Source organism: Tachysurus vachellii, chromosome 7 (assembly GCF_030014155.1).
Source record: "Tachysurus vachellii isolate PV-2020 chromosome 7, HZAU_Pvac_v1, whole genome shotgun sequence".
NCBI classification, from domain to species: Eukaryota; Metazoa; Chordata; class Actinopteri; order Siluriformes; family Bagridae; genus Tachysurus; species Tachysurus vachellii.
The window spans coordinates 19,545,360-19,573,225 of NC_083466.1; the positions used below are offsets into that span (position 1 = coordinate 19,545,360).

Sequence of the window (27,866 nt, forward strand, 5' to 3'; positions counted from 1 at the left end):
TGAGATTGTAATAAACAGAATTTCACTGATCTTTCTCTCAACTTTCAGCTCATTAACTGTATCATTCACAGTTTCTCACATCCAGGTCAGTTTGTAAGTGTTTAAGTTTGTGTTTAAGTTTCACCCAGAGCTTACCACACACTCTCTCTCTCTCTCTCTCTCTCTCTCTCTCTCTCTCTCTCTCTCTCTCTCTCTCTCACACACACACACACACACACACACACACACACACACACACACACACACGCTTAGACTTTTTCCAGTTAATTCAGAGTATCTTACACATTTTGTCAAATTTAGTCTTTACACATAAGATATAATTGTAATTTAACTTTTATTTAAACTTTCATGCTGTAATCAGTTCAAATATTTGAACAGTTATTAAAATACTGCAACCTTTGGCCCTGTTTTTCAGTCTCAGTTGATCACTGATCATTAAAGATTTTGTATTCTGTATTCATATTTAATACTCACACTGTCTATGTTGTATCACATGGTCTGCATTTTCTTGTACAGTCTGTATTGTCTTGTCTTGTATAATATAATGTTATTTATGTCTGTACTTTTGAGAGAAACAAACATCTGGAACCCAATTCCTTGTGTGTGTCAACATCAACACACTTGGCCAATAAACCTGATTCTGTTTCTGATTCTGATTCATTTTTCTGCCATTCAGTGTCAGTGAAATAAATTAATATACAAATATTAAAATAGCAAACAAAACATTTCACTTTTATATATCTATGCAAATAAATACAAATTATAAAGAAAGAAATAAAACAATAATAAATAATCTAATTCTAATGAGGTATCATTTATTTCCTACATTTCATTACATATTTAATTATTGAATTATATATTGAAATATGTAACTAATAAAGTAATGTAAATCCTCCATAGTTACAGGATCAGTGTAAATAAATGTCTTTCTAAGATGTTTGTGTATTATAACACAACTCTTATTCATGTTACATAAGGCAGTTAAGACAATTAAGCCATTCACTGAGATCATTTTTATAACAATATAGATTATAATAATGACAGTACTTCATTAAAACATGTAGAATATCTATAAATACTAAACATACAGAAAACTAATCATGCATAAACTGTATAGCTTACATGATTCTGGTTCTTCCATGCTGCTCCTTCTTCTGCCTTTTGTTTGTGATGAAGATTCAGCCATTTACTTCCTCCTGTGTTTTTAACCTTTACAGTGAGAAATCATATCATTCAGTCCACACATGTAACAGTATGAGGTTTTACTGATTAGTCTGTTTAACTCAGTTATGTCTGTCTGCACTGTTAAACCTAATGAATGACACTAGAAGCATTTAGTCTGTGATTTAAAACACATGTAAACATTGTCATCATCATGAGATTGTAATAAACAGAATTTCACTGATCTTTCTCTCAACTTTCAGCTCATTAACTGTATCATTCACAGTTTCTCACATCCAGATAAGTTTGTAAGTGTTTTTCACCCAGTGCTCACTGCTGTACTTCTATCACACACACACAAACACACACACACACACACACACACACACACATAAACACACACACACACACACACACACACACACACACACACACACACACACACACACACATACTTTTTCTAGTTAATTCAGAGTAGCTTACACATTTTGTCAAATTTAGTCTTTACACATAAGATATAATTGTAATTTAACTTTTATTTAAACTTTCATGCTGTAATCAGTTCAAATCTTTGAACAGTTATTAAAATACTGCAACCTTTGGCCCTGTTTTTCAGTCGCAGTTGATCACTGTTCATTAAAGATTTTGTATTCTGTATTCATATTTAATACTCACACTGTCTATGTTGTATGAGGTTGTATAACAGTATCAGGTTTTACTGATTAGTCTGTTTAACTCAGTTATGTCTGTCTGCACTGTTAAACCTTATGAATGACACTAAATGCATTTAGTCTGTGATTTAAAACAAATGTAAACATTCTCATCTTCATGAGATTGTAATAAACACAGAATTTCACTGATCTTCACTGATCACACGCACACACACACACACACACACACACACACACACACACCTTTTCCAATTATTTCATAGTAGCTTAAACCAGGGGCGGTTCTAGGCCTTTTTTAGGGTGGCTTCAGCCCCCTGTCTGTGATCTCAGCCACCCTAAAACTAAAAGTATAACTTTTACTTTCATAAATAAACTAAAAATTATGTTAAAATGCAGGGCATGTCATCGTTGGGAAAGAAAATTGTTTAACAGTTTGATCCAAGAGCAATTTTTTTACTTTGCTTTTACGCACATGCGTTGTAGTTGCAGCTGTCTGCTTTATTTGAATGGAGAAGCACAGGCACACGCAGCGTGCATGTGCAGTCAGAGCTGGAGGCTTTTATCTATAACGTTAATTGGGACGTGGTAGCCTAGTGTTTAAGGTGTTGGGCTACCAGTTGGAAGGTTGTGAGATCGATTCCTACGTCCACTAAGCTGCCACTGCTGGGCCCCTGGGCAAGGCCCTTAACCCTCAATTGCTCAGTTGTATGGAAAAAAATGAGATTAAAAAAAAAAGTAAGTCGCTCCGGATAAGGGCGTCTGCTAAATGCTTTTTCATTCTTTATTTGTTGAGTTCTATTGTTTATTTGGAAAGGGGTTAGTAGGGAAGGGGTGCCATTTCTTTTTGATCTTGTTTTCTCCTGTTTATGTTAGTAATGGAGTTATTGTATTGTGTATTGTGTTGTAATCTTTGTTTTTTATTTTTCTTTTGTAGCTTATTTAGTTTCTCCCTAAATTAGTTAGATGGGTTCTGTTTATTATTTTGTCCTGATCCCCCTCTTGAAGTCTTCATCCCTCCTGCACTTCATGTTTGTGAATAAATGAGCTTTGTTCATTTTGACTTGGTTGTATAGTGTGAAGTAATTATACTGACATACGTGTCCTCTAGTGACACTCATAGGAAACCCTTCCACAATACCACTAAAGGATGTGTCCTAGTTTACACGGGTTAGTTTTGAAAACACAAGATCAACAATTAGAGTTGCTCTTACCTTGTACGCAGGTATCCTTCGAAGTCCCTCGGTCTTCTAACAAAGGTTCTGCTTCAAGTTCTTCTACCTATTCTATGGATTGAATCTTTAGATGAAGGAGTCAGACTTAGACCTTTTTGTCTTTTCAGAATCCTCACAATGGGAGGCCTTGTTTTTATTAAAAGTAGTGTAATACAAATAGATGTGTGTAATATATGTAAGGTAAAAGAAAAGAAAATTACAAACAAAATCTCCTTCAATTAGTCAAACAATTCTAGCGTAAGTAGAACTACGTAAAATGCAAAGATAAAACAAACCAAGAAACACTCTCCAAGTGTAAGCCTGCGTTTGTTCTCCTGATGCACCCTCTATAAGCAATGACAAAGTATAACACAATGAGCTTGCCTCAAGGTGAATGCACACCGATAACTGGTTCTAAAACCCTATTTATACCATTTATTAGTATGAGCTCATAACGGTCATTCTGCTTCTGTCAGCATCCTGTCAGGTCTTTCATGATCTCATGTTTCTGCAAAACATCCTGAGAAGTCTCCTAAGCTGCACGGCTGACTGTGTGTTCTTATTCTGCTGGCACAAAGCTGCTGACACAAAAACTTGTGATTTCCTTTTAAGCTTTCACTGTTACTCTCTGTCTTAATATCTAAACATACTAATGAAAATTATATAATTTCTTAATCACACAACGGTTACATAAATTCACATAGAGGTAAATGAAACTGGTCTTTCTCTCTCTCTCTCACTCATTTTCTACCGCTTATCCGAACTACCTCGGGTCACGGGGAGCCTGTGCCTATCTCAGGCGTCATCGGGCATCAAGGCAGGATACACCCTGGACGGAGTGCCAACCCATCGCAGGGCACACACACACTCTCATTCACTCACGCAATCACACACTACGGACAATTTTTCCAGAGATGCCAATCAACCTACCATGCATGTCTTTGGATCGGGGGAGGAAACCGGAGTACCCGGAGGAAACCCCCGAGGCACGGGGAGAACATGCAAACTCCACACACACAAGGTGGAGGCGGGAATTGAACCCCCAACCCTGGAGGTGTGAGGCGAACGTGCTAACCACTAAGCCACCGTGCCCCCCACTGGTCTTTCTATAAATTGAAAAAGAAAATTCATATAAAGGTAAAGGAAACTTATCATTCTATAAAATGGGAGAGAAAACTTATAACAATTCTATAATCTTATTTCAGCAAGATGATGGTCTTGATCCAACTGTCTAGGTACAGTGTCTGTTCCTCTTTGGGTTGAATCAGGTTCCTTCTAGATCTTTTCCTTTACAGTTTTAATCAGATACATTCAATTTCTTTATGACATATAACAATTTCCCCATTTCTTTTAGTTTATTTTCCACAGCTTCATTTTTCCTTGCTCTCTGTCTTTGTTGTCTTTTATTTCGTTTCTCTCTTTTTGCTGCATTAATTTCACTTTGTTTCTTTATAATATTAGATGAGATTGTCACATAAGGATAACCATGTGCACGTTGTATGGCAGTTACATGTGATATGGCAGTTACTCCACTCCTAACATTTCTATTCGCAAGTGACATTCTTTTTTGTGACAGGATTGGGGTTGAGTTGTTGATCCTCACAGTTGACAAACACCACCTTTTATTCTCACAGCTAGGCACAGTTCAAATGTGCATCAAATTACTTTGCTTCTGCTGCCAAATAAAGGCCCTGTTTTCTTCTGGGTCCCTCTAGTGGCTAGACTTGCTGTCACACTTGTTTCTGTCTCTGGCTGGTAGGGTGAAGGAGCTGAAGGGAATGTCTAAGGGAATTGTGGAGAACACGAAGTTAACAGAGGAGTCACAGTAGGGCAGCAGTATCTTAGATGAGGTATGTGAAGCTTTGCAGATAATTCACTAGTACATAGCAGAGGCTTTCACATCTTTCAGGTGAAATCTTCTAGAAAGCTACTGTAGCAAATGGCAGAAACCTTGTGCATTTTGTGACGTTTTAGGTAAACGTGACCTTATTTATTCAAGTTAGTTTCTGACCACTTTATTTTCAGGAGGGTATTCCTGCAGAACTTGAAGTCATGGCCCAGTTCTCTGTGGTGGAGGAGAAGTTTTATGAAGATCTGCAGGTGTGTAGTTTCACACTGCTTACTCCATGCACATACATTCACCAGCTGTTTTGTTGTACACCACATGCGCCTTAAAGGTGTGTAACAACTTGGGACTTTTTGGTTTATGTGCCTGTCGTATGCTATTCGCTGCCTTTCAGGGCTGCAGTGAAATTTCCAGATGAAGCATACATCATGATGTTATAAGCGGTTTAAATGGGTACTATATCTTGTAGACACCTAACGATGTACCCATTCAAATACACAGAACCTGTTTATTTTCTAAAAATACTAAAATATTTCAGCTGCTTTTAATAGTAATGATACCAGTATTATGCAGAGTTTCACACACAATTTGTTTCTGTTCACAAAACATTGGATAGTTGTAGTTTCATTTTACTATGCATTTGGTGTTGAGACTGCTATAAGAAGAAATATAACCACAATTTTATCATCTTTACACTGGCTAAGTTAAGTTTAGAATTGATTAAAAAATTGCTGCCACTTGCGTACTAACTGACCTAACTAGTCTTCTAACCCGCTACAATCCTCCGCGCTCTCTAAGATCACAAAACTCAGGACTTCTGGTAGTTCCCGGAATATCTAAGTCTTCTAAAGGCGGTAGAGCGTTTTCAGATTTAGTATGTAGATTAAAAACTCATCTCTTTACTCAGGCGTACACATAATACATCCCATAATATTGTGCTCTTTTACTTCAGACCAAATGCACATTATCATCTAGTGCTTGCTAATATTATGAACAGCAGCTACATTAATTCCTCTCCACTGCTTCTCTCTTTCTACCCATCCCAAAGCATCCAGAAATTGTACCAGCTCTGATCGTCTTCCGTGCCAATGAAGATTTTGGACCTCCACTGAGATGAGGCCGACTCTGTGAGGATCCTGAGGTATCTAGAGATTTACCAGCTCCAGTTAGACTCTGCAATACTAAAGAGGAGATGTGAACTCCATGTGGTCTTTGAGGACAACAATCTCCTCATCGATACACATTTGTCAGACCATATATTTATAACCACTGCGTCACCCATAGCATGGTGGCTTAGTGGTTAGCATGTTTGCCTCACACCTCCAGGGTTGAGGGTTCGATTCCCGCCTCCACCTTGTGTGTGTGGAGTTTGCATGTTCTCCCCGTGCCTCGGGGGTTTCCTCCCCCAGTCCAAAGACATGCATGGTAGGTTGATTGGCATCTCTGGAAAATTGTCCGTAGTGTGTGATTGCGTGATTGAATGAGAGTGTGTGTGTGCCCTGTGATGGGTTGGCACTCCGTCCAGGGTGTATCCTGCCTTGATGCCCGATGACGCCTGAGATAGGCACAGGCTCCCCATCGAGGCTTATTTAATATCAATCTTGAATTTTTTATTCTATTAATCTTTATATAATTCTTTATAATAACCTTTTGTTCTATGTTTATGTTTTGTAAAGCTGCTTTAAGACGACGTCAATTGTAAAAAGCGCTATACAAATAAACTTGAATTGAATTTAAATTTGAAAGAAATACAATACATTTTCTTTTCTTCTACTTTTTCATCTTCTAATACACCTTCATGTTTAAACCCTAACTTCAATTTAAGAATGAAGGACAAGAAAGAGACCGGATGTTTAGACGCTTTCACGTTCACATTTTCTACTGCTGTATTTACAGGAAACGTGTGTATACTAGTAAATGGAATCTCGCAGCAGAAAGACAGTCACTGTTTAATCATAGTCTCAAATGTTCAACTCATTGTCTTGCTGTGAATCCTGTTCCCCTCAGTCTCCACCTACACTGATTAGATAAGATAAAATATCATTGAGTTTTATGGCCACGGTTCAGTGCCAGTAAATCTGCAGACAGGTTTTTATTCTCCTATGTGTATTGCAAGAGCTTTGGTTGATCCTGAGGTCATGTGTGTGTGGAGATTTGCATGTTCTCCCTGTGGGATGTCTCTGGGCATTCTGGTGTTTTCCCACCTTCCAAAATTATTTTAGTAGGTGAATCCAGAGTGTATTTCCTACCCAGTGTGCCTTGGATAGGCTCCAGATCCACTGTGCTCCCGAGCAGGATAAAGCAGTTACTGAAGATTAAGCTGATATAGCATTACCTAAATTATGAGTTTCTTGTAAACGTACTGTAAAAGAAGCACTGAACCTTTTTTCCTGGTAATTGGTTTTGCAGCTAATTCTGGATTTTTAAGGCTCTCATTCCTATTGCAGGTTACTGAGATACAGCTCAGGAGTTCTAGCTAGTTAATGGTATGTCAGGAATCCCGATGGCCTAGACATAATGTTTACTTCAAATACAATTGAAGTCTATTATCGTTCAGTGTAATCTGTACTGAGAAATGCTGAATAGATGGAAAATATGAGAAGCCATTGTTAACCATTCCTTTGACAATAGTTCCTAAAACGTGTTAACTGGCATTTATTGGAAACATGAACAAGTATTCTCAGATCTTTTCATAATTTAAATACTTTCGCAAACCTGTTCTTCTTTTTCATTCCTTTACTTGCTAACAGATGGGTTTCTATTTTCTAAAAGAAACTCCAGCAAGTTTACAAAGTTGCTTTTATTTACAACAGTATCAATAATAATACAACAAAAATAATAATAATAATAATAATATCTTGGTTAGGCTATTTCACATTTTTTTTAAAATGACATGCTATCCTATACTAGCATACCCATGTAACACTACATATGTGCATATTAAATAAACATACGACAGATAATAAAGTATAGCATATATTTAAATGATTTTAGATAAATAATAATGTGCTGTTAAGAGTTTATGACAATTATAAGTAGCGTATATATAGAGATAGGCTAAACATCTGGCTCAGTGGCATTTAGCAAAAACCTAATAAACTGGTATAACGTCAGAAATGCTACTCAAAATATTGTTCCATTATTTCTTAACTATGTACAAAAGGTTCTTTAGTAACAAAAAAGTAAAAAAAAAATAAAAAAAACAATAAGCAAGGCAAGAATGACTGAACAAACACGAAATCTGAAAACATGTAGTTAAAAATCATGCCTGTCTTCACATATAATAAACTGAGTAAATGTCACATGAGGAATCAGCAGCCTCGTCCTTATCCTTTCACTAAAAATAACCACAGAATATCTCTTGGTGAACTCGTGTTTATCAAAATATGTTATCTTGGTTAAGTATACAGATTCTCATCACTTTCCAGTGGCTCTGGACTCAGAGGCTCTACATTTTGATGGATTCTTACACCTGTATCCATCACCGCAATCCTGCATGGCAGATCTATCCCCATTTCCCTTGCAGGGGAAACATTCAGCTTTTCAAACAAAACTTCAAAACTGTCCTGGGCCTCACCAGACTCCTTCCAAATCAGCAATTCATATCTGCCAAATCTCAGCAATGCCTTTTCCTCCAGATCAGCCCGCTCCAAGTGGCCCAGTTCATGCCCGTTTACTATGATCTTGCCTTTCAGGCTCATGTTCTGCACAGTAAAGCGTAGATCTATGCTACCAGGCTTGCGATATGCCTGGATGGAGAGCTGTTTTCGGGAGACACGGGTGTCATTCAGCACAAACGAGCACGACTGTCCATCACGGCCAATCCTAATGGGATCCTCGCCATTGATCTTGTACGGTTGGTTCATACGCAGAAGGCTGTAGAGAGGTTGCACAGACTGGTCTGGGTGATACAGCTGAACATGGAGACAGGTCAGGTTTTCCTCTGTCGGCATGGTTTGTGATACAGACTGCATTGTTCTGGGGATCTTTTCAAAGAGTCTTTAGAAAGTTATCTACAGGACAGAAACCAACGTAAAACAATTATAACATGTAACAATAACAATGTAATTATGCTTCAGTGTGAGTAACATCATAGCTGGTGTAAAATTGCATAAAAAAAAACAGACGTTTCTAACTATATTACAGTATATGTTAAAGTTTAATACATAAATACCGCTACTGTTGCTATGATTGTTTTGGATTAGCCTACCTTTTCACGCCAAAACACTTCCTGCGTCTGTCTAACACTCATCAACTCAGCAAACTAACGGCGGTCTGGAACGCACCCCGGGAGTGAACAGAAGGCTATTGCGTCATCTCCTATTGAAAAACTGCTCCACGTGACATGGAAAGTCCAGGGTTGCGCAATACCTTGTTTTTTAAATACTTTCAATATGAACTAGACTACTAAAAGATGCAATTTATCCTATGCATGTGACACTCAGTAATGCATTCGCCAAACTAAAATCCGCAATGCTGTAGTTTTGTTTTCTTTAAAAAACACTAATATATCAGACTTGTATACAAAACCGTATGATGGTCACATGCCGGGTGTCCTGCCTTAAAAAACATTACAGCAACATTTGCTATTTTGTCTGCTTTATTACTTTGACTTCATGTCACATTTTGACCAGAAAGCATTAATGGCCTTAGGCGTGCGAAAGTGATGTGCGCATGCGCGAACAGTTGTTCGGCCCTCTGTATAGATAACACTAAAGACCGTTAATATTAAAATTAGAGTTTGTTCACTTTAATCTGGTTTTCTTTTCCATACAACTCACATATCGTGATCTTTCCGATCATGTTTCCGTTTCAGTGATCGTTTTATTAACGTTCCCTTGTGGATTTGGCAACGACATTAAACCCTTGTTAAACAACCGACGCCATTTTGAAGGCGGTTACGTTTCTCTAACAACGCTAACAATACTAACAACGCTAACAACACAAACAATGCGAGCACAAACAATGCTAACAACACCAACAACGTTATTGACTTCTGTAGGCTTGGGTTTACCCAGTCACATATGTTACTTAACTATAAGAACAAATTATGACGTGTAACAACAGGGATGATTTACGATTTTATTATAGAGAGAAATGACTAAATGAAAATTAGGTACATTTTCCCTACCGATGCTTTTATTCTAACCTATCTAATGCACTTAAGGGTTAGTTCCCATTAACTTATGCCTGTAAACTTATCTGCCTTGAAGCATTTTCTGAGAGCTACCATCATATATTTATTTAATTAGACCACTGGCTTTTGAAACAGCGCAGGCATCACATCCTTTTTTCCAATTCCAAAATAGCCAATTTTACAGTTCCCCTTTTTTATGGCCTATGAGTTTATGGCCTGTTAACCTTTTGTATTAAAACTGTTAACCAGGAAATTATTCTATTTCTTTTTTCCTGGAAACGATTGTTAATTTTTTTTGATCAATATAGAATACTTTTCAGCATTTCCTCCTCATTGATTTGTAGTTTAAATATAACCTGAAATCATCTACCCAACCTCCTCTCTCATAGTTCACACCTCTTATCTCTCCATCTGAAGCCCTCCCTCCTGCGGAGACTCCGAATATGTGCCATAAGGAGGCATTCTGTTAATCAATTGTCACACGTCTTGTTTCACATACATTTTAACCAGTCAGTGAACCTTTAACTTTTACAAAGAAATCCTTGTAGCCATCTACCAGTTTCTGACATGAACTGGAAGAAAGTTTCTCCTTAATCCTCAGTGCAGAATTCTTTCAGCTAATGGATATTTGAGGTGTTTCTTGCATGCACAGTCGGTTTCATATCACCACACAGAATTTCAGTACGATTCAGATCGGGGCTTTTAATGCCATTCCAGAATTCTCCGTTTTTAACTTTTTAGCAAGTCCTTAGTGGGGTTACTGGTATGTTTTAGCTTTGGATTCTATGATGATGAGCTGGCCAGGTCCTGCTGCAGCAAAGCGTCCCCAAACCATAACACTTCCACCTCCATGTTTCACAGTTGGTATGAGGTTCTTTCACTGAAATGCTGTATTTGGTTTACACCAAACATGCCCTCTGTTATGGTGTCCAAAAAATAAAATTTTAGACTCATATGTCCAAAGCGCATTATTTCAGAATTCTTGGCCTTTGTCTCTGTGTTCTTTGGCAACCTTCGGTCTTGCCCTCATGTTTTTCTTAGACAGCAAACTTTCCCTTCTTGCACACTTCCCATGATAATTAAAGTTGTGCAAATTCTTTCTGATTGTAGATTCATGCAATTTGACCTCAGCTGTAGCAAGAGCTTGCTGTAGGTCCTGTGATGATATTTTACGGTATTTGGAGACTACTTTAACCATATTGCAGTTAGCTCTTGGGGTGATTTTGCTTGGAGGTCCTGACCTGGCCATGTTAGCAGTTGTTTTAAACATTCTCAATTTGTAAATGATTTTCTGCACAGTGGAATGTCTTATTACAAATTCGTTTGAGATTGGTTTATATCCCTTACCAGACTCGTACGCATCAACAATCTTCTTTCTGATGCCTCAGAGAGCTCTTTGGATCGCACTATGGTGATACCTCTCACTTCAACAATTAAGAGCAAACAAACTAAATGTCTGAGGTTTAAATAAGTCAAGCCTACTCAAAATACTCTGTAACAATGTTCAAATAATTTGCACCTGATGTGATACACCTGTAGGTGATTGTATCTATTTTAAGTACAAATAAATGTGGGGGTGTCCTTACTTTTTCCTCAGAGAAATTGGTTTTTCTTTAAATTACATTTTACAGACTCTTCATCGAATTGGATGGTGATCCTGTTTTACTCTAAAGGGAATTTGAAAATAAATAAATAAATAAACAATTAAATAAATAAATAAATAAATAACACATTCTGCACAGTTCAGGGGTACAATGCAAAACACTGCACATTTTAGAGTATTTATAATTGTAGCCAAATGCAAATAACTTGGGTTTGAATTAATTGAGCCATTATTTTTAATTCCTTAAAAGGTTTATACATATATATTGACTTTTTGTGGGTATACATTTTTGTTCCCAGCTTATCATTAAGTTATCATTAAGTCCAGTTTCACAGCTATACATCATAGAAATTCAGATCATCATGAGCTATGAGAACAAAAGGATATAAAAATAACAGCGTATGACCATATCGCCTGAAATCAATTCAATAATTCTTTCCCTAGGGCTTAGTGGTTAGCACGTTCGCCTCACACCTCCAGGGTCGGGGTTCGATTCCCGCCTCCGCCTTGTGTGTGGAGTTTGCATGTTCTCCCCGTGCCTTGGGGGTTTCCTCCGGGTACTCCGGTTTCCTCCCCCGGTCCAAAGACATGCATGGTAGGTTGATTGGCATCTCTGGAAAATTGTCCGTAGTGTGTGATTGCGTGATTGCGTGAGTGAATGAGAGTGTGTGTGTGCGCCCTGTGATGGGTTGGCACTCCGTCCAGGGTGTATCCTGCCTTGATGCCCGATGACGCCTGAGATAGGCACAGGCTCCCCGTGACCCGAGGTAGTTCGGATAAGCGGTAGAAAATGAATGAATGAATTCTTTCCCTAGTTCTCTTCCTTGAGGACCTTTCTTCCTTAGGACATTATTTACTGTAGAGTGTCACCCAAATGAGGAGGAGTTCCCTTCTGATTCTGGTTCCTCTCAAGGTTTCTTCCTCATGTCCTCTCAGGGAGTTTTTCCTTGCCGCCATCGCCTTTGGCTTGCTCGTTAGGGACAGGGATAGATATATAGTATAATATTTTACATTTTAAGTTAATATATTTTTTAATTAATTTAAACTTTAATTGCATATATTCACTTATTTATTTTTATCCTTTTTTTTCTTTTTATTATTCTATATTAATTTATGGGAAATTAAAGTTAAAAGCGCTTTATAAATAAATTGTACTGAAAAAATCCTAAACATAAAATTTCAGCCTTGTGTTAATTTACAGTATAAAATCTCATGTCAATGGGATAGCAGGAGCACAACCATGTGGTACATTCATGTTAAAGCCCAGAACATATACTACTCTACTAAATAGTACGGTACCGCCTGTGATACGCACTATTTCAACAGGTAGCTGTAGGCGCATGCTGATTGGCTGAGCGTGTGAGTGGGCGGGACTAAAACCAGCAGTTTAAGACGACAACTGTTCCTGTTTCCTCTCATTGTGGTGTGGAGGAAGTGGTAAGTTGTTTTTAAGTCTAAAACGTCAATAATTGTTGTTTATAGTAGTTATACTAGTTACACTACTATCTCTTAGTGCAGTTTCTGGTAATATCTCATAAAAAAAAACTTATATCAGTGTATTTTGTCTCTTCAAGTTTGTTTTGAGCTTCAGTTTGCTGGCTAACTTTCGATACCTGCAATATTGACAAGTTATTTATTTTTTTTAAAGTGCGAAATTGCTGTTAAGTAAAACGATATCTAGAGTAGTTTAACTTTCTAATAGCTTCCCTACGAAGCCACTTTCAACATGTTTAAAAAAAGAAAAATGTTTTTAAATATTTTGACAACCTCGGTTTCTCGGTTAGCATCCATGCTAACAGCCGCCGCCATTTTAAGTTGCTGCCTCGCGCTTTTCCGCCATTCATTGTACGCTAACGACCGTGTGACGAAACGAACCTTCTTACTCAAATCATCCGGATATAATCTACAATTGTAATGTTTCACCTTAACGCATTCTTTCTCGTGGCATTTCTGCACGTTTATATTACGCGCTCGACGTTTTTTTTATGAAATGGTGCCCCGGTTGATTTTAGCATTAGCAACCTAGCCGTATGACGAAGGTTCTAGAAGCAGATGGTGAATCCTGCACCAAGTCGGATTCGTAACGTACTTCGTTCTGTCTTCTTTATTACTTATAGAAGTGTTTGTTTTGGGTGCACAAGCTGGTTCAGTAACGTGTATTGGACGTGGAGGTCTGATTAGGGGCCTATGTGGAAGCCTCTTGACTGCGTTTAGATGAACTTCAGCTCTACCATGAAGTTGTACGTTTGCAAATATAACAAGTTCATTTGAATATAAAAAGGAAGGTACAGAGCCTATGAACATGTTTTTTTATACATGTCTAATTAATCCATATCCTTTTGCCAAAGTGTGTTTCAGGGTCTGCTTTCTTAAAACTCACCGAAACAATGGTGAAGATCTTCGTCGGGAACCTGCCACCTCAGGCAGAGAGCGATGAAATCAAAGCCCTGTTTGCTCAGTATGGAACCGTCACAGAGTGTGCCATCATCAAGAACTTTGCCTTCGTTCATATGGACGATCGCAAGAACGCTACAAAGGCCATACGAAGCCTTCATTTGTACAAGCTACACGGGACCCCCATTAACGTCGAGGCCAGTCACGGAAAAAACCAGGGCCCGGTGAAGCTGCACGTGGCCAATGTCGAGAAGGGTGCAGAAGATGAACTCCGAGGTCTGTTTGAAGAGTACGGAACAGTAACAGAGTGTTCTATTATAAAAAATTTTGCATTTATACACATGAACAACTCTGATGAGGCCATGGATGCCATCAAGGGTTTGGACAACTCTGATTTCCAAGGTAATTCTCAACATGAGTGTATTGAGTGCAGGTCCATGTGCGATGAGGCTCAATTAGAAGTTTTATTGCTTTTTTTTTGTAATAACCCAATTTCTTTATTTCCCAGGAAAAAGGATTCACGTCCAACTCTCTAAAAGCCGTCCGCGAGGAGATGAGGATGGTTATGGTCCCCCAGAAAGAGGGGGCTATTGGCCACCCCGTTTCCCTGGTGAACATGCGCAGCCATGCCCTCCTGGTTTTGGCCGAGGCCGCTTTGGGCCTCCTGGTTACCCCCCCGCCCCTCCTCCCCCTCCACCCAGACGGCCCCCCTTTCCTGGGGGTGGCTATGGTGGTGACCGTGATGGCAATGGGGTAGTGGATTATTATGAGAAATATCGAGCTCGTCCCTATGGCATGTCCTCATTTGAGGATCGCCGTATGGGCGGCATTCCACCACCCCCGCCACCCCCTTCAGGCATGATGAGGGAGCGAATTCCCCCTTCCAGTCTCGACCCCTATGATCGACGCCCTCTCCCACCCCCGCCGTCTTCGTTTTACCGCGATCGTAGTCCCATCGGAAGAGCGCCGCCAGCCCCTCCAGCACCTGCTGGAAATGGCTATTCATATGAGCGCTCCCGTCTCTCCCCTCTTTCCATGTCACGGAACCCAATGTACAATGCGCCTCGTTCCAGGGACCCCTACAGTGAAAGGGTGCCTCCGCCACCACCTGCGCGCTATACATACTAAAGTGAATCTCTGCACTTGTGTACCCAAGGTGAGGCCTAAGGGGCTTAAAAGTGTTTTCCTAAAGCAAGATCCTTTCTTTCACTTAAACTTGCGTTGCGCGCTGTTGATTGATGCGTAACGTGCGGGGAATGCTTAACATGCGGCTGTATCAGCTAATGTGATTTAATGCTAAGGCTTAAGTGAACTGACCATGTGGTCTAGTTAAGACGCGTAAAAGTAAAACGAAAAGGCAACATTGTACATATGATAACACAGTGGACTTGATCAGTGCAGTATCATAAAATGGTTCTTCTAGGCTTCTAGACTTGACTTATATGGTTTGCTCTCTTTTCAGGTGTAATTTATTCGACAAGATCGTCGTCGTTGTCTCCAGGTGCACATGATGCGATTCGCCCCTCGTCTGACGGAGCGCGTTTCGTTTGCCTGCGCCTCGCTTATCAGAAGAGTTCTAGTGCGGACTTCACGCTTTAAACTTAAAATGATTTTACCCGTTTCAGTTTCGTCCTCTTGGTTAAAATGTAATTTGCTCATTTGTTCGGCTTGTTTTTTACTGTATAGAGTTCAGTAGGTTATTGGACTGAAAGCATCAAACGGACAAGCTAAGTTTTTAGGTCTTGTCAAGCGATAACTCTTAAAGCTGTTATTTGTTCAAACTTGTGTACATTTTGTGACTTTTTTTTTTTTTTTTTTTTTCCTTTTTGTGAGCTCAATACATTTTGTTTTATTTGAAACCCTTCCCTCTTTTGTTCAACCCTGTAACAACGTTTGAACAAGTGCCACGTCTTTAGAATTAATGGGTACACACGTGCGCCTTGCGATCTAAACATTTAATAGATCAGCAATAATTGCGACTACTGTTCAGTTGAGGTTTTTCCTTTTAGATTGAAATTTAGTCAGAATGGCATCTCCTCTACGATGATGTACTCTTTTTAGGGATCGTTTCTTTTTTAAAATAAAAAGTCTGACTCTATTGCGTCGATTTGTTTTTGTCTTCCTCTTTTAAGAATAAATTAACTATTCCAGTGTGTCAGTTTGAAGATAAATGCGTCACGTAAGCGTGCGTGGGAGAAATGCAACGCTATTAGACCTCCCTGCTAGCTGTCTGTTGGGAATGCAGCGGAAATGGCAATATCTCACTCTTGACGCCTTGTTAAGCGATACTCGCTATTAAATTGTGCCCTTCGTATCCCCCTCTAACTCTAAACCCTGTTTCCACATGCCTAACAGCCATGTCTAACATTCTCTCTTCTGAGTGCTGTACGCCTGAAGTGTGGTTAACTTGCTCATTGACACAGTTTAAGCACTTTTAAAACACAAGCAGCCGTTAAAAGGCTTGAATGTTGACCGACCCAAACTCAGGTAAGTTGATTGTGGTGTATTTTAACACTCTTGCATGTCTTTGGTTATAAGTGGAAGAAGATACAAGAGAAAAGCAATAAGGCAATTATATACTTCTTTTTCAGGGTGGGTTTAGTTTGTTTTTAAATCCTTTTACATATATAATTGTAAACTCAAGATGCCTGGTAATGGGTTCGGAAACCTGAACACACACATACTATAGTACTGTATAGCATTGGCTTAGATACTTTGTGTAACTTATGACCATACCAAAACTAGAAAAGCTGGCAGATCAGGTAACAGCAACTCAGGGCTGGCTATTATCTAGTACAGGGTAGTGCCAAGAGGAGGCTCCTCCTTACAGCTTATGCCCTGCATGTTTTATATTATATATAAATATTTGTATTTTTATTTTTTTTTTTAATGTTACTTTAGGTGTAGGGATCTGTGAACAGTTTTGTGAATGTTTTCTTTTAGAACTGTTCAATAAATACAGGCAGGTTACATCTTTTGATATATTTTTCAGATGAATTCATGAAATTTCACAATAATAAAAAGAAAAATCAACAAAAGTTGTACTGTGCTTTTTTTTTAGCCACAACATTTATCTTTTAAGAAGCTTTTATTGTCATTTCAACCATATACAGCTGTTCCAGTATACAGTGAAATGAGACATTTCTACAGGATCACAGTGCTCCATACACAATGTCGTGAATGAGTGTCACACATTTATATGTAAATATAAATACATATGTATATTTATTATTAATAATAATAATAATAGCGTTTACAGCCTTCCAGTGGACTAAGAAAAATCCACCATATTTTTATTATGGAAAAAAATAATAGTAAGAGAAATTTGATCTCTAATCAAGTTGATTCTATTATTTTATCTAATATTTATTTAAAAATAATAATAAATAAACGCCCCACTATTTGACAGGATAAATCACTGATCGTGTTCTCATAATAAACCAGCTTTTTGTTTTGTCGTGCTTTTCACCGACGGTTAAAAGCGCTGTTTGTGGGCGTGGTCGATAGCGGAAGTGATCTGTCGACTTCCGGGCGACGCCATTTCGTGATTTATTCATTTGGCGGTTGCTTTCGTAGTAGGATCTACGGTAAGAGGTGTCTGTTTGTATCGAATGTATTTCTTCATTCCAAAGCGCAAATGAGAAAACAAAACAAAAGTGTTTCATCAATGCATAGAAGAATATTTGTGCTTGTTTCTGTTTTTCTCGGTCGCCTCCTGGTTTAAGTTCCGTCTCTCAGGAGCTAACTGTTAGCTAGCAACCGCTAACTTTTATAGCCTCAGGATGGTAACACGGTGCGTGATGTAAATAGTTTACAAAGGAAGGAACACGGAGTAGTGACTGACGGGAAACCTGCTTTTATACAGGGTTTAGTGCGTAAATCAGCGGTTTTAACTTTAAATAGTTTGCTAACGACGTAGAAATGGCCGGTTATTTACAAAGTGAGTGTGGAGAAGTTCAGACGTTTGAACACCGGATAAACACCGAAAACTACCGACTCCATAACGGCGTTAATAACAAAGCTAGTACAACTTGTCCGTCGTGTTGGCTAGCTTTGGGCTTTAGATAGTGTGCCGGTGGTGTTTTTTTTTTTTATCCATATGGCGTTAATCATAACAACATTGGTTTCAGTGACAGGTGACTGACTTCGAGTTCATTCGACTCGGGTTAAAATGAACACGTTAACAAGCTAAACTAAACCTTATCGCTCAAACGAAACTTGTATAACGTCAATTTCGCAACTATACTTTCTACCCAGGGACAATAAATCGGCAGTAAAGATGGTTAAGATCTTTGTTGGCAACCTTTCATCGAGTGCGACCAAAGAAGACCTGCGCAGTCTTTTCTCGCAATATGGCAAAGTTGCTGAGTGCGACGTGCTGAGAAACTTTGGCTTTGTGCACATGGATTCCCAAAAGGAAGCTGAGGAGGCAGTCCGTAAACTTCACCACCACGAACTGAACGGCCAGGCCATGAATGTGGAGATGAGTCGAGGGAAGCCCAAAGGAACCACCAAGCTGCATGTAGGCAACATAAGCAGTGGCTGCACTAATCAGGAGCTGCGCTCCAAGTTTGAGGAGTTTGGCCCTGTGGTTGAGTGCGACATTGTGAAGGACTATGCCTTCGTACACATGGAGCAAAGGGAAGATGCGATGGAGGCCATCAATATGATGAACAACTCTACTTTTCAAGGTGAACTCTCACAGAAAGCGAAGACAGCCAGTGCTATTCAGAGTTTAAACTTTCTCTTGTTTAGTCATACTAGTTAAATAGCCATACAATTCTTCCATCTATCTAAAGGAGAAGCAATAGTTTAGCCGGTTGCAGTAACTTATTCCACCTTCTAACTAATTAGTCAGAGCTTTTTTTTTATTTTGTTTTGTTTTGCTACATTCATGTAACGCTTCTGTGCGTGAGTAAACTTGATTAGTCTTTGATTAGGCTATGCAACATCCACAGTGAGTCTTTGGGTTTTGTTCATGCTCTTGGATGTGTTGGCAATAGCGAAAGTTTATTTTACAATGTCTTGCGTGTGTTCTCTTCCTCTCATAAGGCAAGGTGATAAATGTACAACTGTCCACCAGTCGCCTCCGCACTGTGCCTGGCATGGGAGAGATAACCGGCTGTTACGTCTGCGGAGAACCCGGTCACTGGTCCAAAGACTGCAGGCGCGGTCAGAACGGTAGCTATGGCGACGGTCACATGGGGGGAGTCCGTGGTGCCAGGGGTTTCCCTAGAGCAGGTCCTGCTTATGGCAGCGGAGGCCCTGCGGCATTCCCCACCCGGAGCTATCCCACAACACTGCCCCCTGTCACAACAATGAGCTACACCCCCACCTATGGGATTTCACGAGAGTATGCTGGGGAAACTCGGTACCTCAGCAAACCTTTGAGTGTCTATCCAACCATCGAGAGGTCCACCTCATATGAGCGTGACCGCTACAGCCTTGATTACTATGAAAAGTATCGGGCTCGGCCTTTTGCTTCTAGCTATCTTGAGGATAGACGTCTCTCCATTCCCCCTCCTCCCCCTCTCTCTTCTTCATCTCTCTCAAGGATGCGATTGGCTCCTTCCAGCTTCGACCTGTATGACCGACGCGCTCTACCGCCACCGTCCTCCGTGACCTCGGTGTACTACTCGCGGGACCGTAGCCCAATCCGAAGAGTCGGCGTCGGCTCTGAGGTCTACTCGTATGAGCGCTCGCGTCTTTCCCCGGTTACGAGGAGCAGCTCGTACAGCGTGTCGCGGGCCAGGGATACCCCCACTGACCGGGCTCGGTATGATTACTAAGCCGCGCGCATGCCAAGGTGAGCGAATGGGAGACGTGACTTAGCGTGGTTTTGTTCTGATCGCAAGGATGTATTGCGATGCACATTACACTGACAGTTTTTAAGAGCAAATGAATATGATTATGTAACGCGTCAAGTGTTTAAAGTTGTAAAGGGAAAGATTTTCTCTCGGGTTATGTAGCTAAAGTCTGACGGGTTGTTTGAGAAATGTATCTTATCAATTTGTTTTGTTTTTCCAGGCGCTTTGAAACAGCAGGACTTTCTTTTAGCGATCATTCCTTCCACCTTCCTCTGGTCGATAGAAATATTTCTGGAGGCACGATTGGATTGGATTTGAAGAAAGCAGGACTGAGAAGACATGCACCCATTATCACCCATTGAGTTGCTTTCAGCTTCTGAATGTTTAACTTCATCAGACTTATTAGAGATGTAAAGATGGTCTTTTTTTGCATTACCCAGTGAGGATTATAAATTCTTATAATAATTTTTTTTTTTGTTCACATCTTTGTAAGAATGTTTCTTGCATGTTTGTTTTTCAGTTTTTGCAGATTTCTTCTATATTTTAATGTTTTCCCACACACAGAGAAACATAGCTGCTTGCTTCTGACCTGATATGATCTACCATTTAGTTACTTTTAGTGCGTGCTTTGTTTGGGGGTTCGAATTCAGTCAGTATCAATATTTACTTTTAGTTTGTTAGCAAGCGTTAAATGTCACGTGATGACAATCTGTTTCAGTTCTTGACGTCACGATGTTTAGGTGTTTTTACAAGCTTTATGGAGAAAATGAAGCCCAAAACAAACATTCCTGTTACCTTTGTTCTTTGCATGTTCATCTCTCATAATGTGCACCCAAATAGGGAGCTTGAAACATTAATGGCAAATCAAGTAAGATGATCAACTAACTGGAAGAGTCTGGATTTATTTTCCCTCTATGTGGGATTGGGAATGAGTTATTAGATCCAAAATGGAGTCAGTCATGAATTGGAAACAGTAAAGAGAGGATTATTTTCTCTCTTTGCACACTTGCTGTAAAGACATCCTGTTCTTTACAGACTATTGGCAAAACGATATTTTGCATCGTTGCATGCCAATGTTGGATTATTCAGCAAACTGATAATTGTGCAGAGTTTGCCCTGTGGTAGTGTGTGGTGAAAATTTGATCAAGGACTACATGAGTAAAGATTGAGTAAATGAATATAAAGATGTGGTGCTGAGCTGTCACTCAGGGTTCAGTTCACCTTTATGACTGCTGGTGTGTGTAATTTCTGAATGGGCGCCTTGGTAAGATCTTTCCAGAAGTCAAGTAAAGTGTGTTTTATATCCTTTTTTCTTTTTTTTTTTTTTCTTTTTTTTAAATAAACCAAGAGGTTCTGGTGACAAAAACATGCTGCGCATTTTTTTTTAATTTTTTTTTATGGTTGAACACACTAATCCTAGTTCCTTTAACTAATATCTCCTTATATCCAGTTCAGTCTTCAGTTCATGCTAGCACAGTGGTTAAGGTGTTGGGCTACTGATCGGAGGGTCATGAGTTTGAATCCCAGGGCCACCATGCTGCAACTCCTGGGCCCCTCAGCAAGGCTTTTGACTCTCAGTTGCTCAGCTGTATAAATGAGATAAATGTAAGTCACACTGTATAAGGGTGACACACATACAGAATATTCAATTAAATTAACTATTGGCAAAGCAGGGAATTGATAAATTAGAAATAGAACAGAAACAAATGAGCTTAATTGCTCAGTGCAAAGATTCACAATATAATCATATTTTCACAGCGATTTAGTGGAAAAAGAAGACCAGATATACAGTATTAATTACGGTATTTATTATTATGCATGTATAATTTTATAAATCTGTTATTTATTGGGAAAATACAAAATAACAGTCATATTTTAATTCCTATAGTTCTTTTTTTTTTACTGTAACAGCATATGACACCAGACACATTCAGTCTACACAAATGCTCTGTAGTCTCTATCCACAGACCATTCAAACGTTATACAAGTGGGAATAAGAGACGTGTTGTGAAGCTAAAACCATAAAGAATGAACCAAATCTTCAGACAAACCATGTACTCATAGAGCTCACTTTATATGAGCAAACCGAAAGCAAAATACTACAGCACAGAGACATCCTAAACAATCACATGACCCCCATAATGGTGAGATGCCTGGGAGTCTTTCATCTGTAGTGCATGTAGTTTAGCTAAAATGTGCACATTATCAAATAATAAGCCTGTATGTATCCACGGTCCACTTTATTAGGAACACTTGTAAATTTATTCAGTTGATTGATCAGCTGCTCCTGTGACAACTGTACAATGCACACATCATGCTGATATCATGCTTCAGTTAATATTTATATCAAACATCAATGAGGAAAAAGTGTTGTCACTGTGATTTTATTTGTGGTATGGATGTTGGTACCAGACAGGCTTATTTGACTTTCAGAATTACACACACAACAGAAGAATGGTGTGAAGAACCTTCCCCTGAGCATAGGGTCTGCTGGCTGAAATGCCTTCCTGAGGACAAGGGGCAGTAACTCAAATACCACGATTTACTACTGTGCTGAGCAAAAAAGCATCTCAGCATTCACAACACATCAAACCTTGAGGTGGATTGGTTACAAAAGCTGAAAAAGCCACTCCTGAAAAAAGCCAAGAACAGATCTGAAGTCATCATCAGGTCAAACCAAACTGGATAGTTAAATATTAAAAAGAATAATAACCTGGCCATTTTTCAGTGTCTGTGTCAGATTATCATTCTTGGCTGAAAGGAGTGGAATGTGATGTGGAACCTCTGCTGTCGTAGCCCATCTACCTCAAGATTTGATGTGTTCTGCATACTGAGATGCTTTTCTGCTCGACATGGCTGTAAAGAGTGGATTGTCAGCTATGTATGTGTGTATGTATGCGTGTATGTATGTGTGTGTATGTACAGGTGCTGGTCATATAATTAGAATATCATCAAAAAGTTGATTTATTTCACTAATTCCGTTCAAAAAGTGAAACTTGTATATTACATTCATTCATTACACACAGACTGATATATTTCAAATGTTTGTATCCAAATTCAGTATCTCAGAAAATTAGAATATTACTTAAGACCAATACAAAGAAAGGATTTTTAGAAATCTGGGCCAACTGAAAAGTATGAACATGAAAAGTATGAGCATGTACAGCACTCAATACTTAGTTTTACAACTAATTACAAAATAATACAACTTTTTGATGATATTCTAATTATATGACCAGCACCTGTATGTGTGTGTATGTGTGTATATGTTTGTATATGTGTGTGTGAAATAAGGATGGGCGGTGTGTGTGTGTGTGTGTGTGTGTGTGTGTGTGTGTGTGTGTGTGTGTGTGTGTGTGTGTGTGTGTGTGTGTGTGTGTGTGTGTGTGTGTGTGTGTGTGTGTGTGTGTGTGTGTGTGTGTGTGTGTCCTCGTCCTCTCGCCATTTCCACCCAGACCGGCGGGCGATTTCTCCAAAACTCCTGTAAAGGTATGGCGCTAAATCAGAGTATTTCACTGCTGTATTATAACTCATTACTGTGCTCAGGTGTTGATCACGTGTTTATTCCCAATAACGCAGTGATTGAGATATCAGTTTCTCCTGATTTCGCCTAAGCTATATGTTAGCCGCGCTAGCTAGTTTACTTCATTTCAGCCTCCACTCGTCGTACTGCTACCTTGCGAGCTGTTATCTGATGTCATTGTGGTGCTTGTAAGCAGATAATCAGGTAGTTCGATAATTAGTTCTATTCCCGTCGCTATTATGTTCGCTTGGGCAATTTTCTGAACGTGGTTCAGCTTCACGCTAGCTCTTGTGTCTGCCTTCACGTTGTTCTATTGTTCTCCAACCAAAAGCCCAGCCTCTAGATGTAGCTTATTTATCGCTCGTTTCTGCACAATTTCTGTCTAAATGTTTTACGCCTGAATGCTTCTAGTATCCATGATGATGATGATGATGATGATGATTATGATCATCATCAGAGGGGGAGGGGAGGAGAGGAGGGGGGTCCTTATTAGCGTTAGGATTAAGAATATTGAAAGTCTTCCAAGAAACTTTTAAGCACCTTTGTGATTCTTGGAGTTGGAAATATTTAGCTCTTAGTGTCCCTGTCATTTTTATTTCACTTTGTGCTTGCTTCACCGTACAGGCAGCAGCTGTGATTTTAACGCAACAGAATGGTGAAAATCTTCGTAGGGAACCTTTCCCCAAACACGACTACAGACGAGCTTCGGTCCTTGTTCTCCCAGTATGGTAAAATATCAGAGTGTGACATCGTGAAGAACTTCGGCTTCGTCCACATGGAGAACAAAGCCGAGGCAGAGGAAGCCATCCGCGGCCTTCACCATTATATGCTCAACGGTCTGGCCATGAATGTGGAGATGAGCCGAGGGAAACCCAAAGCCTCCACCAAGCTCCATGTAGGCAATATAAGTAGTAGTTGTACCAACCAGGAGCTGCGCGCCAAGTTTGAGGAGTTTGGCCCAGTAGTTGAGTGTGACATAGTAAAAGATTATGCCTTCGTACACATGGAGCGAGTGGAAGATGCGATGGAGGCCATTCGAGGCTTGGACAACACGGCATTTCAAGGTGAAGAAGCAAAAATAAGCTAAGATTTTTGCCTGTCCATGGAGGCCTGTCATGACCCGAATTTTTTAAGCATTTTAAATTGCCACGTTAACATTTTTGTACTATTTGTAGTGTGAAGCAGGTTGGTAAGTACATGCACAATATGAGTCTATATAATTTTTGAAATTTGAGTCCCTATTTCAGTGGGTATTGCCCTTAAGGCCAAAGATACTGCCCCGTTTTCATCTTTGTTCAAAAGTTATCTGCAAAGGTTTATAGTTGCATGCTTCCCACAATCTTAAGGTATTTCATAGAGGTGTGTAGTGGAGAATTTAATTTGATTACATTATTTTTTAAAACTCTTTCAGAAATTGCATGGCCACATTTCAGCTGTTGATTCAACAAAATTCAGATTTTAACCCAGTCCTAAATTATGCATACAACCCATATTCTGTTTGTTTGGCTAGGATTTTGTTAAGAAGCATCGTGGAAATTGTCTTCCGTCTTTTTTTTTCCTAAGGCAAACTGATGAGCGTGAAGCTTTCGACTAGCCGCCTGCGTACAGCACCGGGAATGGGAGAGAGAACGGGTTGTTATCGGTGCGGGCAGGAAGGCCACTGGTCCAAAGAGTGCCCACTGGACCAGAACGGCTCGTACCGCGAGAGCCAGGGCTCAGAGGGATATGGCGCTCCCCGGTTCGGTGCGAGTGGCGGTGGTGGTCGCGGTTTCCAACAGGGCTTCAATGGCGATCCGAGCTTTGGCAGCAACTATGGGCCAGTGCAAAGCTTCTCACGTGGTGCTGGTTATGGGGGTCCTGGGTATGGCAGGGGAATGTGCATGGGCTCGAGCACAAGCACGGGTACTGGCTATAACGGTGCGATGAGTTTCGGTGTAGCGGCGGGATACGGCGTGGGCGCGACGTACGGCAGTGAGGCGGCATACGGGAGTGGTGTCGGCTACGGCAGCGCGGTGCCCGGGTTCCCTGCGCGGCGAGCGTCCTACGATGAACGGGATCCGTACGGGGTGGTGGACTACTACGAAAAATATCGTGCGCGTCCCTATGGAGGCAGTTATTTTGACGACAGACAAGCTGTCCCGCTTCCCGGCCCTCCTCCTCCTCCCCCTGCGTCCTCGGCCATAAGTACAGAGCGCATGCCCTCGTCTAGCCTTGACCTCTATGAGCGAAACCCCCTCGCTCCTCCTCAGGCTCCGGGTTCTTCGTACTACGGGCGTGATAGGAGCCCGATCCGAAGGCTCCCTCTCGAGGTGGAAGGATACGCGTATGATCGCGCGCATGTCGCCTCCATCTCTGCGCTTCCTCGGAGCTCTGCGTATGACATGCCGCGGGATCCTTACACCGACCGGGCACGCTACGCGTATTAAACTAACATCTGTGCGCGATTCACATGTGTGCACAACACAGACTATACATTACAGTGGACGTTGAGAACGCTAGTGATATTTCTGGACGCGTGTGTAGCATTCTGTACTGAGTAGTAGTCATGCTATCATGTGAAAAATGATTTTTGTTCTTGTTTAAGCTTACTCGCACGTGCAGTCATAATCCTAGCAGGAAATCTTTGAGTTATCTAATGATTAACTGTTTGTGTTGTGATGAATCTTGTTTTCTTTTTTGCAGGTATTCTTCAATCATGCCTCCACAGACACACATTGTCATCACTTTTTAACATTACAGTGAATACTATGGTGCTTGAGTGTGGTGGAGCAGATTAGGTGCTTTATTCTAGTAGTTTGTTCAGTATTTCATGTAGGTGTTCTCACCGTAGCATTTCACTAACATTTTCAGCCTGGTTTTAGTTGGTTGGCCTTTTTTTATTTTTTTTTTTGTTCATCTCCCGAGGAGCTAACACAATGCCTAAATTGATCCTGAATCCTGTCTGAGTAGATGGGACGATTACACAGATTTACACATTTGGTATTCGGTAAACTTTTATGTTCTGCTGTTATTGATTACTGTTAGGAATGTAGAAATACTAATTAAGGAATAATATCTAATCCTCAACTTGGTGGGTTTTTAAAACTTGTTTTCGACATTACACCATTTTTAAAGTAGATGCTGATTAATTTACTTTAAATCTATCCTAAATAAAACTTGTAATGTATAGAATAAATCAGCTGTAACCAGGTTTCTAGCAGTTTAAGACCTGTAGATTTTGAACCCAACCAGTAAATATCTTTTTTTTTTTTTTTTTAATCTGAAAGGTTCATGATGAGCAGTCATACATTTGTGATTTCTTTCTGTGTTGATTGATTGTCATTATTTCTGTATGTATCTAAATCCAAAAAGGTTTTGGTATTTTCTCAGAATACATTGATTAGTTTTTTTAATATCTTGGTTTTGTTCTCTCTGTGCTTCTACATTTTTTAGCATGAATAACCATCATGAAATCCAGACGCGTGAACAGTTCGCACAGATTGATACAAAATTCAGCTTTAGGTTTGAATCTGTTTGAGACCCCTTGGTAAATTTATAACTCTGCACTATGTAAAATTTAACAGCTACAAAGTGTGCTGTGATGTTTTTAAAATGAACCAGTTTTGTGTAATGAAACACTTCCATTGGAAAGGTCATGGGTGACGGCAGCAGTAGTAATAGCAGCAGTTGCACTGACGGTAGGATTTAACCTTGTGATAAGTTGTATTGCAACTTATTCCTTAATAAAGGCACTGTATGCAAATGTGTCCTTGTGTTTTTTACATATGCTTATGCATGGTTTAAAAAAAACACATTTTATTTTAGCAATGTGTAATACAATGCAGGTGAGTAAAAAAATCTAATTTAAGTCTACTTCACAGGTTCAAAGTGAAATTCTGAAGAGGAAAAAAAGACAAAAGTGATTAAAGCACCCTTTTACAAACAAATGGAGATCAGGAGGAAAACTGATTATTCCTGTTTACAGCCTGCAGTGTTCTGTATTATTACTTGTTCTAATGCTTTTAAGTTGTAAAGCTCTTCTAAACAAATCAGATCATTTGCATTTACTGTTCTTATGTGTCTGCGCTTCATCAAGTCAAGTCACTTTTATTGTCACATCACCACAGCACATGTGCCTTGGTGAGTGAAATTCTTAGGAGCAAACTCCAGAAATTGCGGAAACAATTAACATACATATAATGAAATTAACAGGTGAAAATGTGCAATATGCTCATACGTATAGTCAGTACAATATGTTTGTACAATATGTACAATTAACATAGATAATGAAATTAACAGGTGCAGTATGCTCATACATACTTAGATTAGACATACTTACAGTAGCACTACATATTATATGCAGTATGTACTTATATATATGTATAAATATATATTATATATAAAATACGCTGAGGTGGAACAGATTGTACGGATACAGAAGTGTCATGGATGTGCATCGTATGGTATCCAGTGGTAACAGATAGATTATTGTATTAAATGCAGTATATGTGTATAGTCCAGTATGTATAAAAAG

The 27,866-nt window shown here is 39.6% G+C and overlaps 4 protein-coding genes across 6 annotated transcripts; 3 read left to right on the forward strand and 1 right to left on the reverse strand.

Annotated features, from left to right (window-relative positions):
* Positions 1 to 7,750: 7,750 nt before the first annotated feature.
* Positions 7,751 to 9,251, reverse strand: tifa (TRAF interacting protein with forkhead associated domain). Its single transcript, XM_060873491.1, has 2 exons — positions 9,100 to 9,251; positions 7,751 to 8,902 (listed from the first exon to the last, which is right to left on the reverse strand). The coding sequence occupies exon 2, from the start codon at positions 8,861 to 8,863 to the stop codon at positions 8,288 to 8,290; it is 576 nt and encodes a 191-aa protein (XP_060729474.1). The 5' UTR covers positions 8,864 to 8,902; positions 9,100 to 9,251; the 3' UTR covers positions 7,751 to 8,287.
* A 3,692-nt stretch (positions 9,252 to 12,943) lies between these two features.
* Positions 12,944 to 16,121, forward strand: rbm4.3 (RNA binding motif protein 4.3). The gene is given in 5 exon segments (XM_060874791.1): positions 12,944 to 13,066; positions 13,978 to 14,425; positions 14,532 to 14,980; positions 14,982 to 15,179; positions 15,486 to 16,121. Coding segments are annotated over 4 exon segments (1,062 nt in total). The 5' UTR covers positions 12,944 to 13,066; positions 13,978 to 14,016; the 3' UTR covers positions 15,492 to 16,121.
* Positions 16,122 to 17,541: 1,420 nt separating this feature from the next.
* rbm4.2 (RNA binding motif protein 4.2) lies at positions 17,542 to 21,145 on the forward strand. Its single transcript, XM_060874792.1, has 4 exons — positions 17,542 to 17,610; positions 18,281 to 18,714; positions 19,076 to 19,829; positions 20,051 to 21,145. Exons 2-3 carry the CDS (start codon positions 18,303 to 18,305, stop codon positions 19,810 to 19,812), a joined length of 1,149 nt encoding a protein of 382 aa, XP_060730775.1. The 5' UTR covers positions 17,542 to 17,610; positions 18,281 to 18,302; the 3' UTR covers positions 19,813 to 19,829; positions 20,051 to 21,145.
* A 1,995-nt stretch (positions 21,146 to 23,140) lies between these two features.
* Positions 23,141 to 27,095, forward strand: rbm4.1 (RNA binding motif protein 4.1). Of its 3 annotated transcripts, none has more exons than XM_060874793.1 (3): positions 23,141 to 23,319; positions 23,978 to 24,417; positions 24,917 to 27,095. In XM_060874793.1, exons 2-3 carry the CDS (start codon positions 24,006 to 24,008, stop codon positions 25,777 to 25,779), a joined length of 1,275 nt encoding a protein of 424 aa, XP_060730776.1. In that variant the 5' UTR covers positions 23,141 to 23,319; positions 23,978 to 24,005; the 3' UTR covers positions 25,780 to 27,095. The 3 variants fall into 3 exon arrangements, with proteins under 3 accessions (XP_060730776.1, XP_060730778.1, XP_060730777.1); XM_060874795.1 differs by lacking the exon at positions 23,141 to 23,319 and adding an exon at positions 23,326 to 23,557; XM_060874794.1 differs by lacking the exon at positions 23,141 to 23,319 and having other exon boundaries at positions 23,824 to 24,417.
* Positions 27,096 to 27,866: the final 771 nt, after the last annotated feature.

Coding starts and splice junctions, on each gene's coding strand:
- tifa (XM_060873491.1), bottom strand. CDS start 8,863: ATGCAGTCTGTATCACAAACCATGCCGACAGAGGAAAACCTGACCTGT.
- rbm4.2 (XM_060874792.1), top strand. CDS start 18,303: ATGGTTAAGATCTTTGTTGGCAACCTTTCATCGAGTGCGACCAAAGAA. Junction 18,715..19,075: donor GAACAACTCTACTTTTCAAG/GTGAACTCTCAC, acceptor TCCTCTCATAAG/GCAAGGTGATAAATGTACAA.
- rbm4.1 (XM_060874793.1), top strand. CDS start 24,006: ATGGTGAAAATCTTCGTAGGGAACCTTTCCCCAAACACGACTACAGAC. Junction 24,418..24,916: donor GGACAACACGGCATTTCAAG/GTGAAGAAGCAA, acceptor TTTTTTCCTAAG/GCAAACTGATGAGCGTGAAG.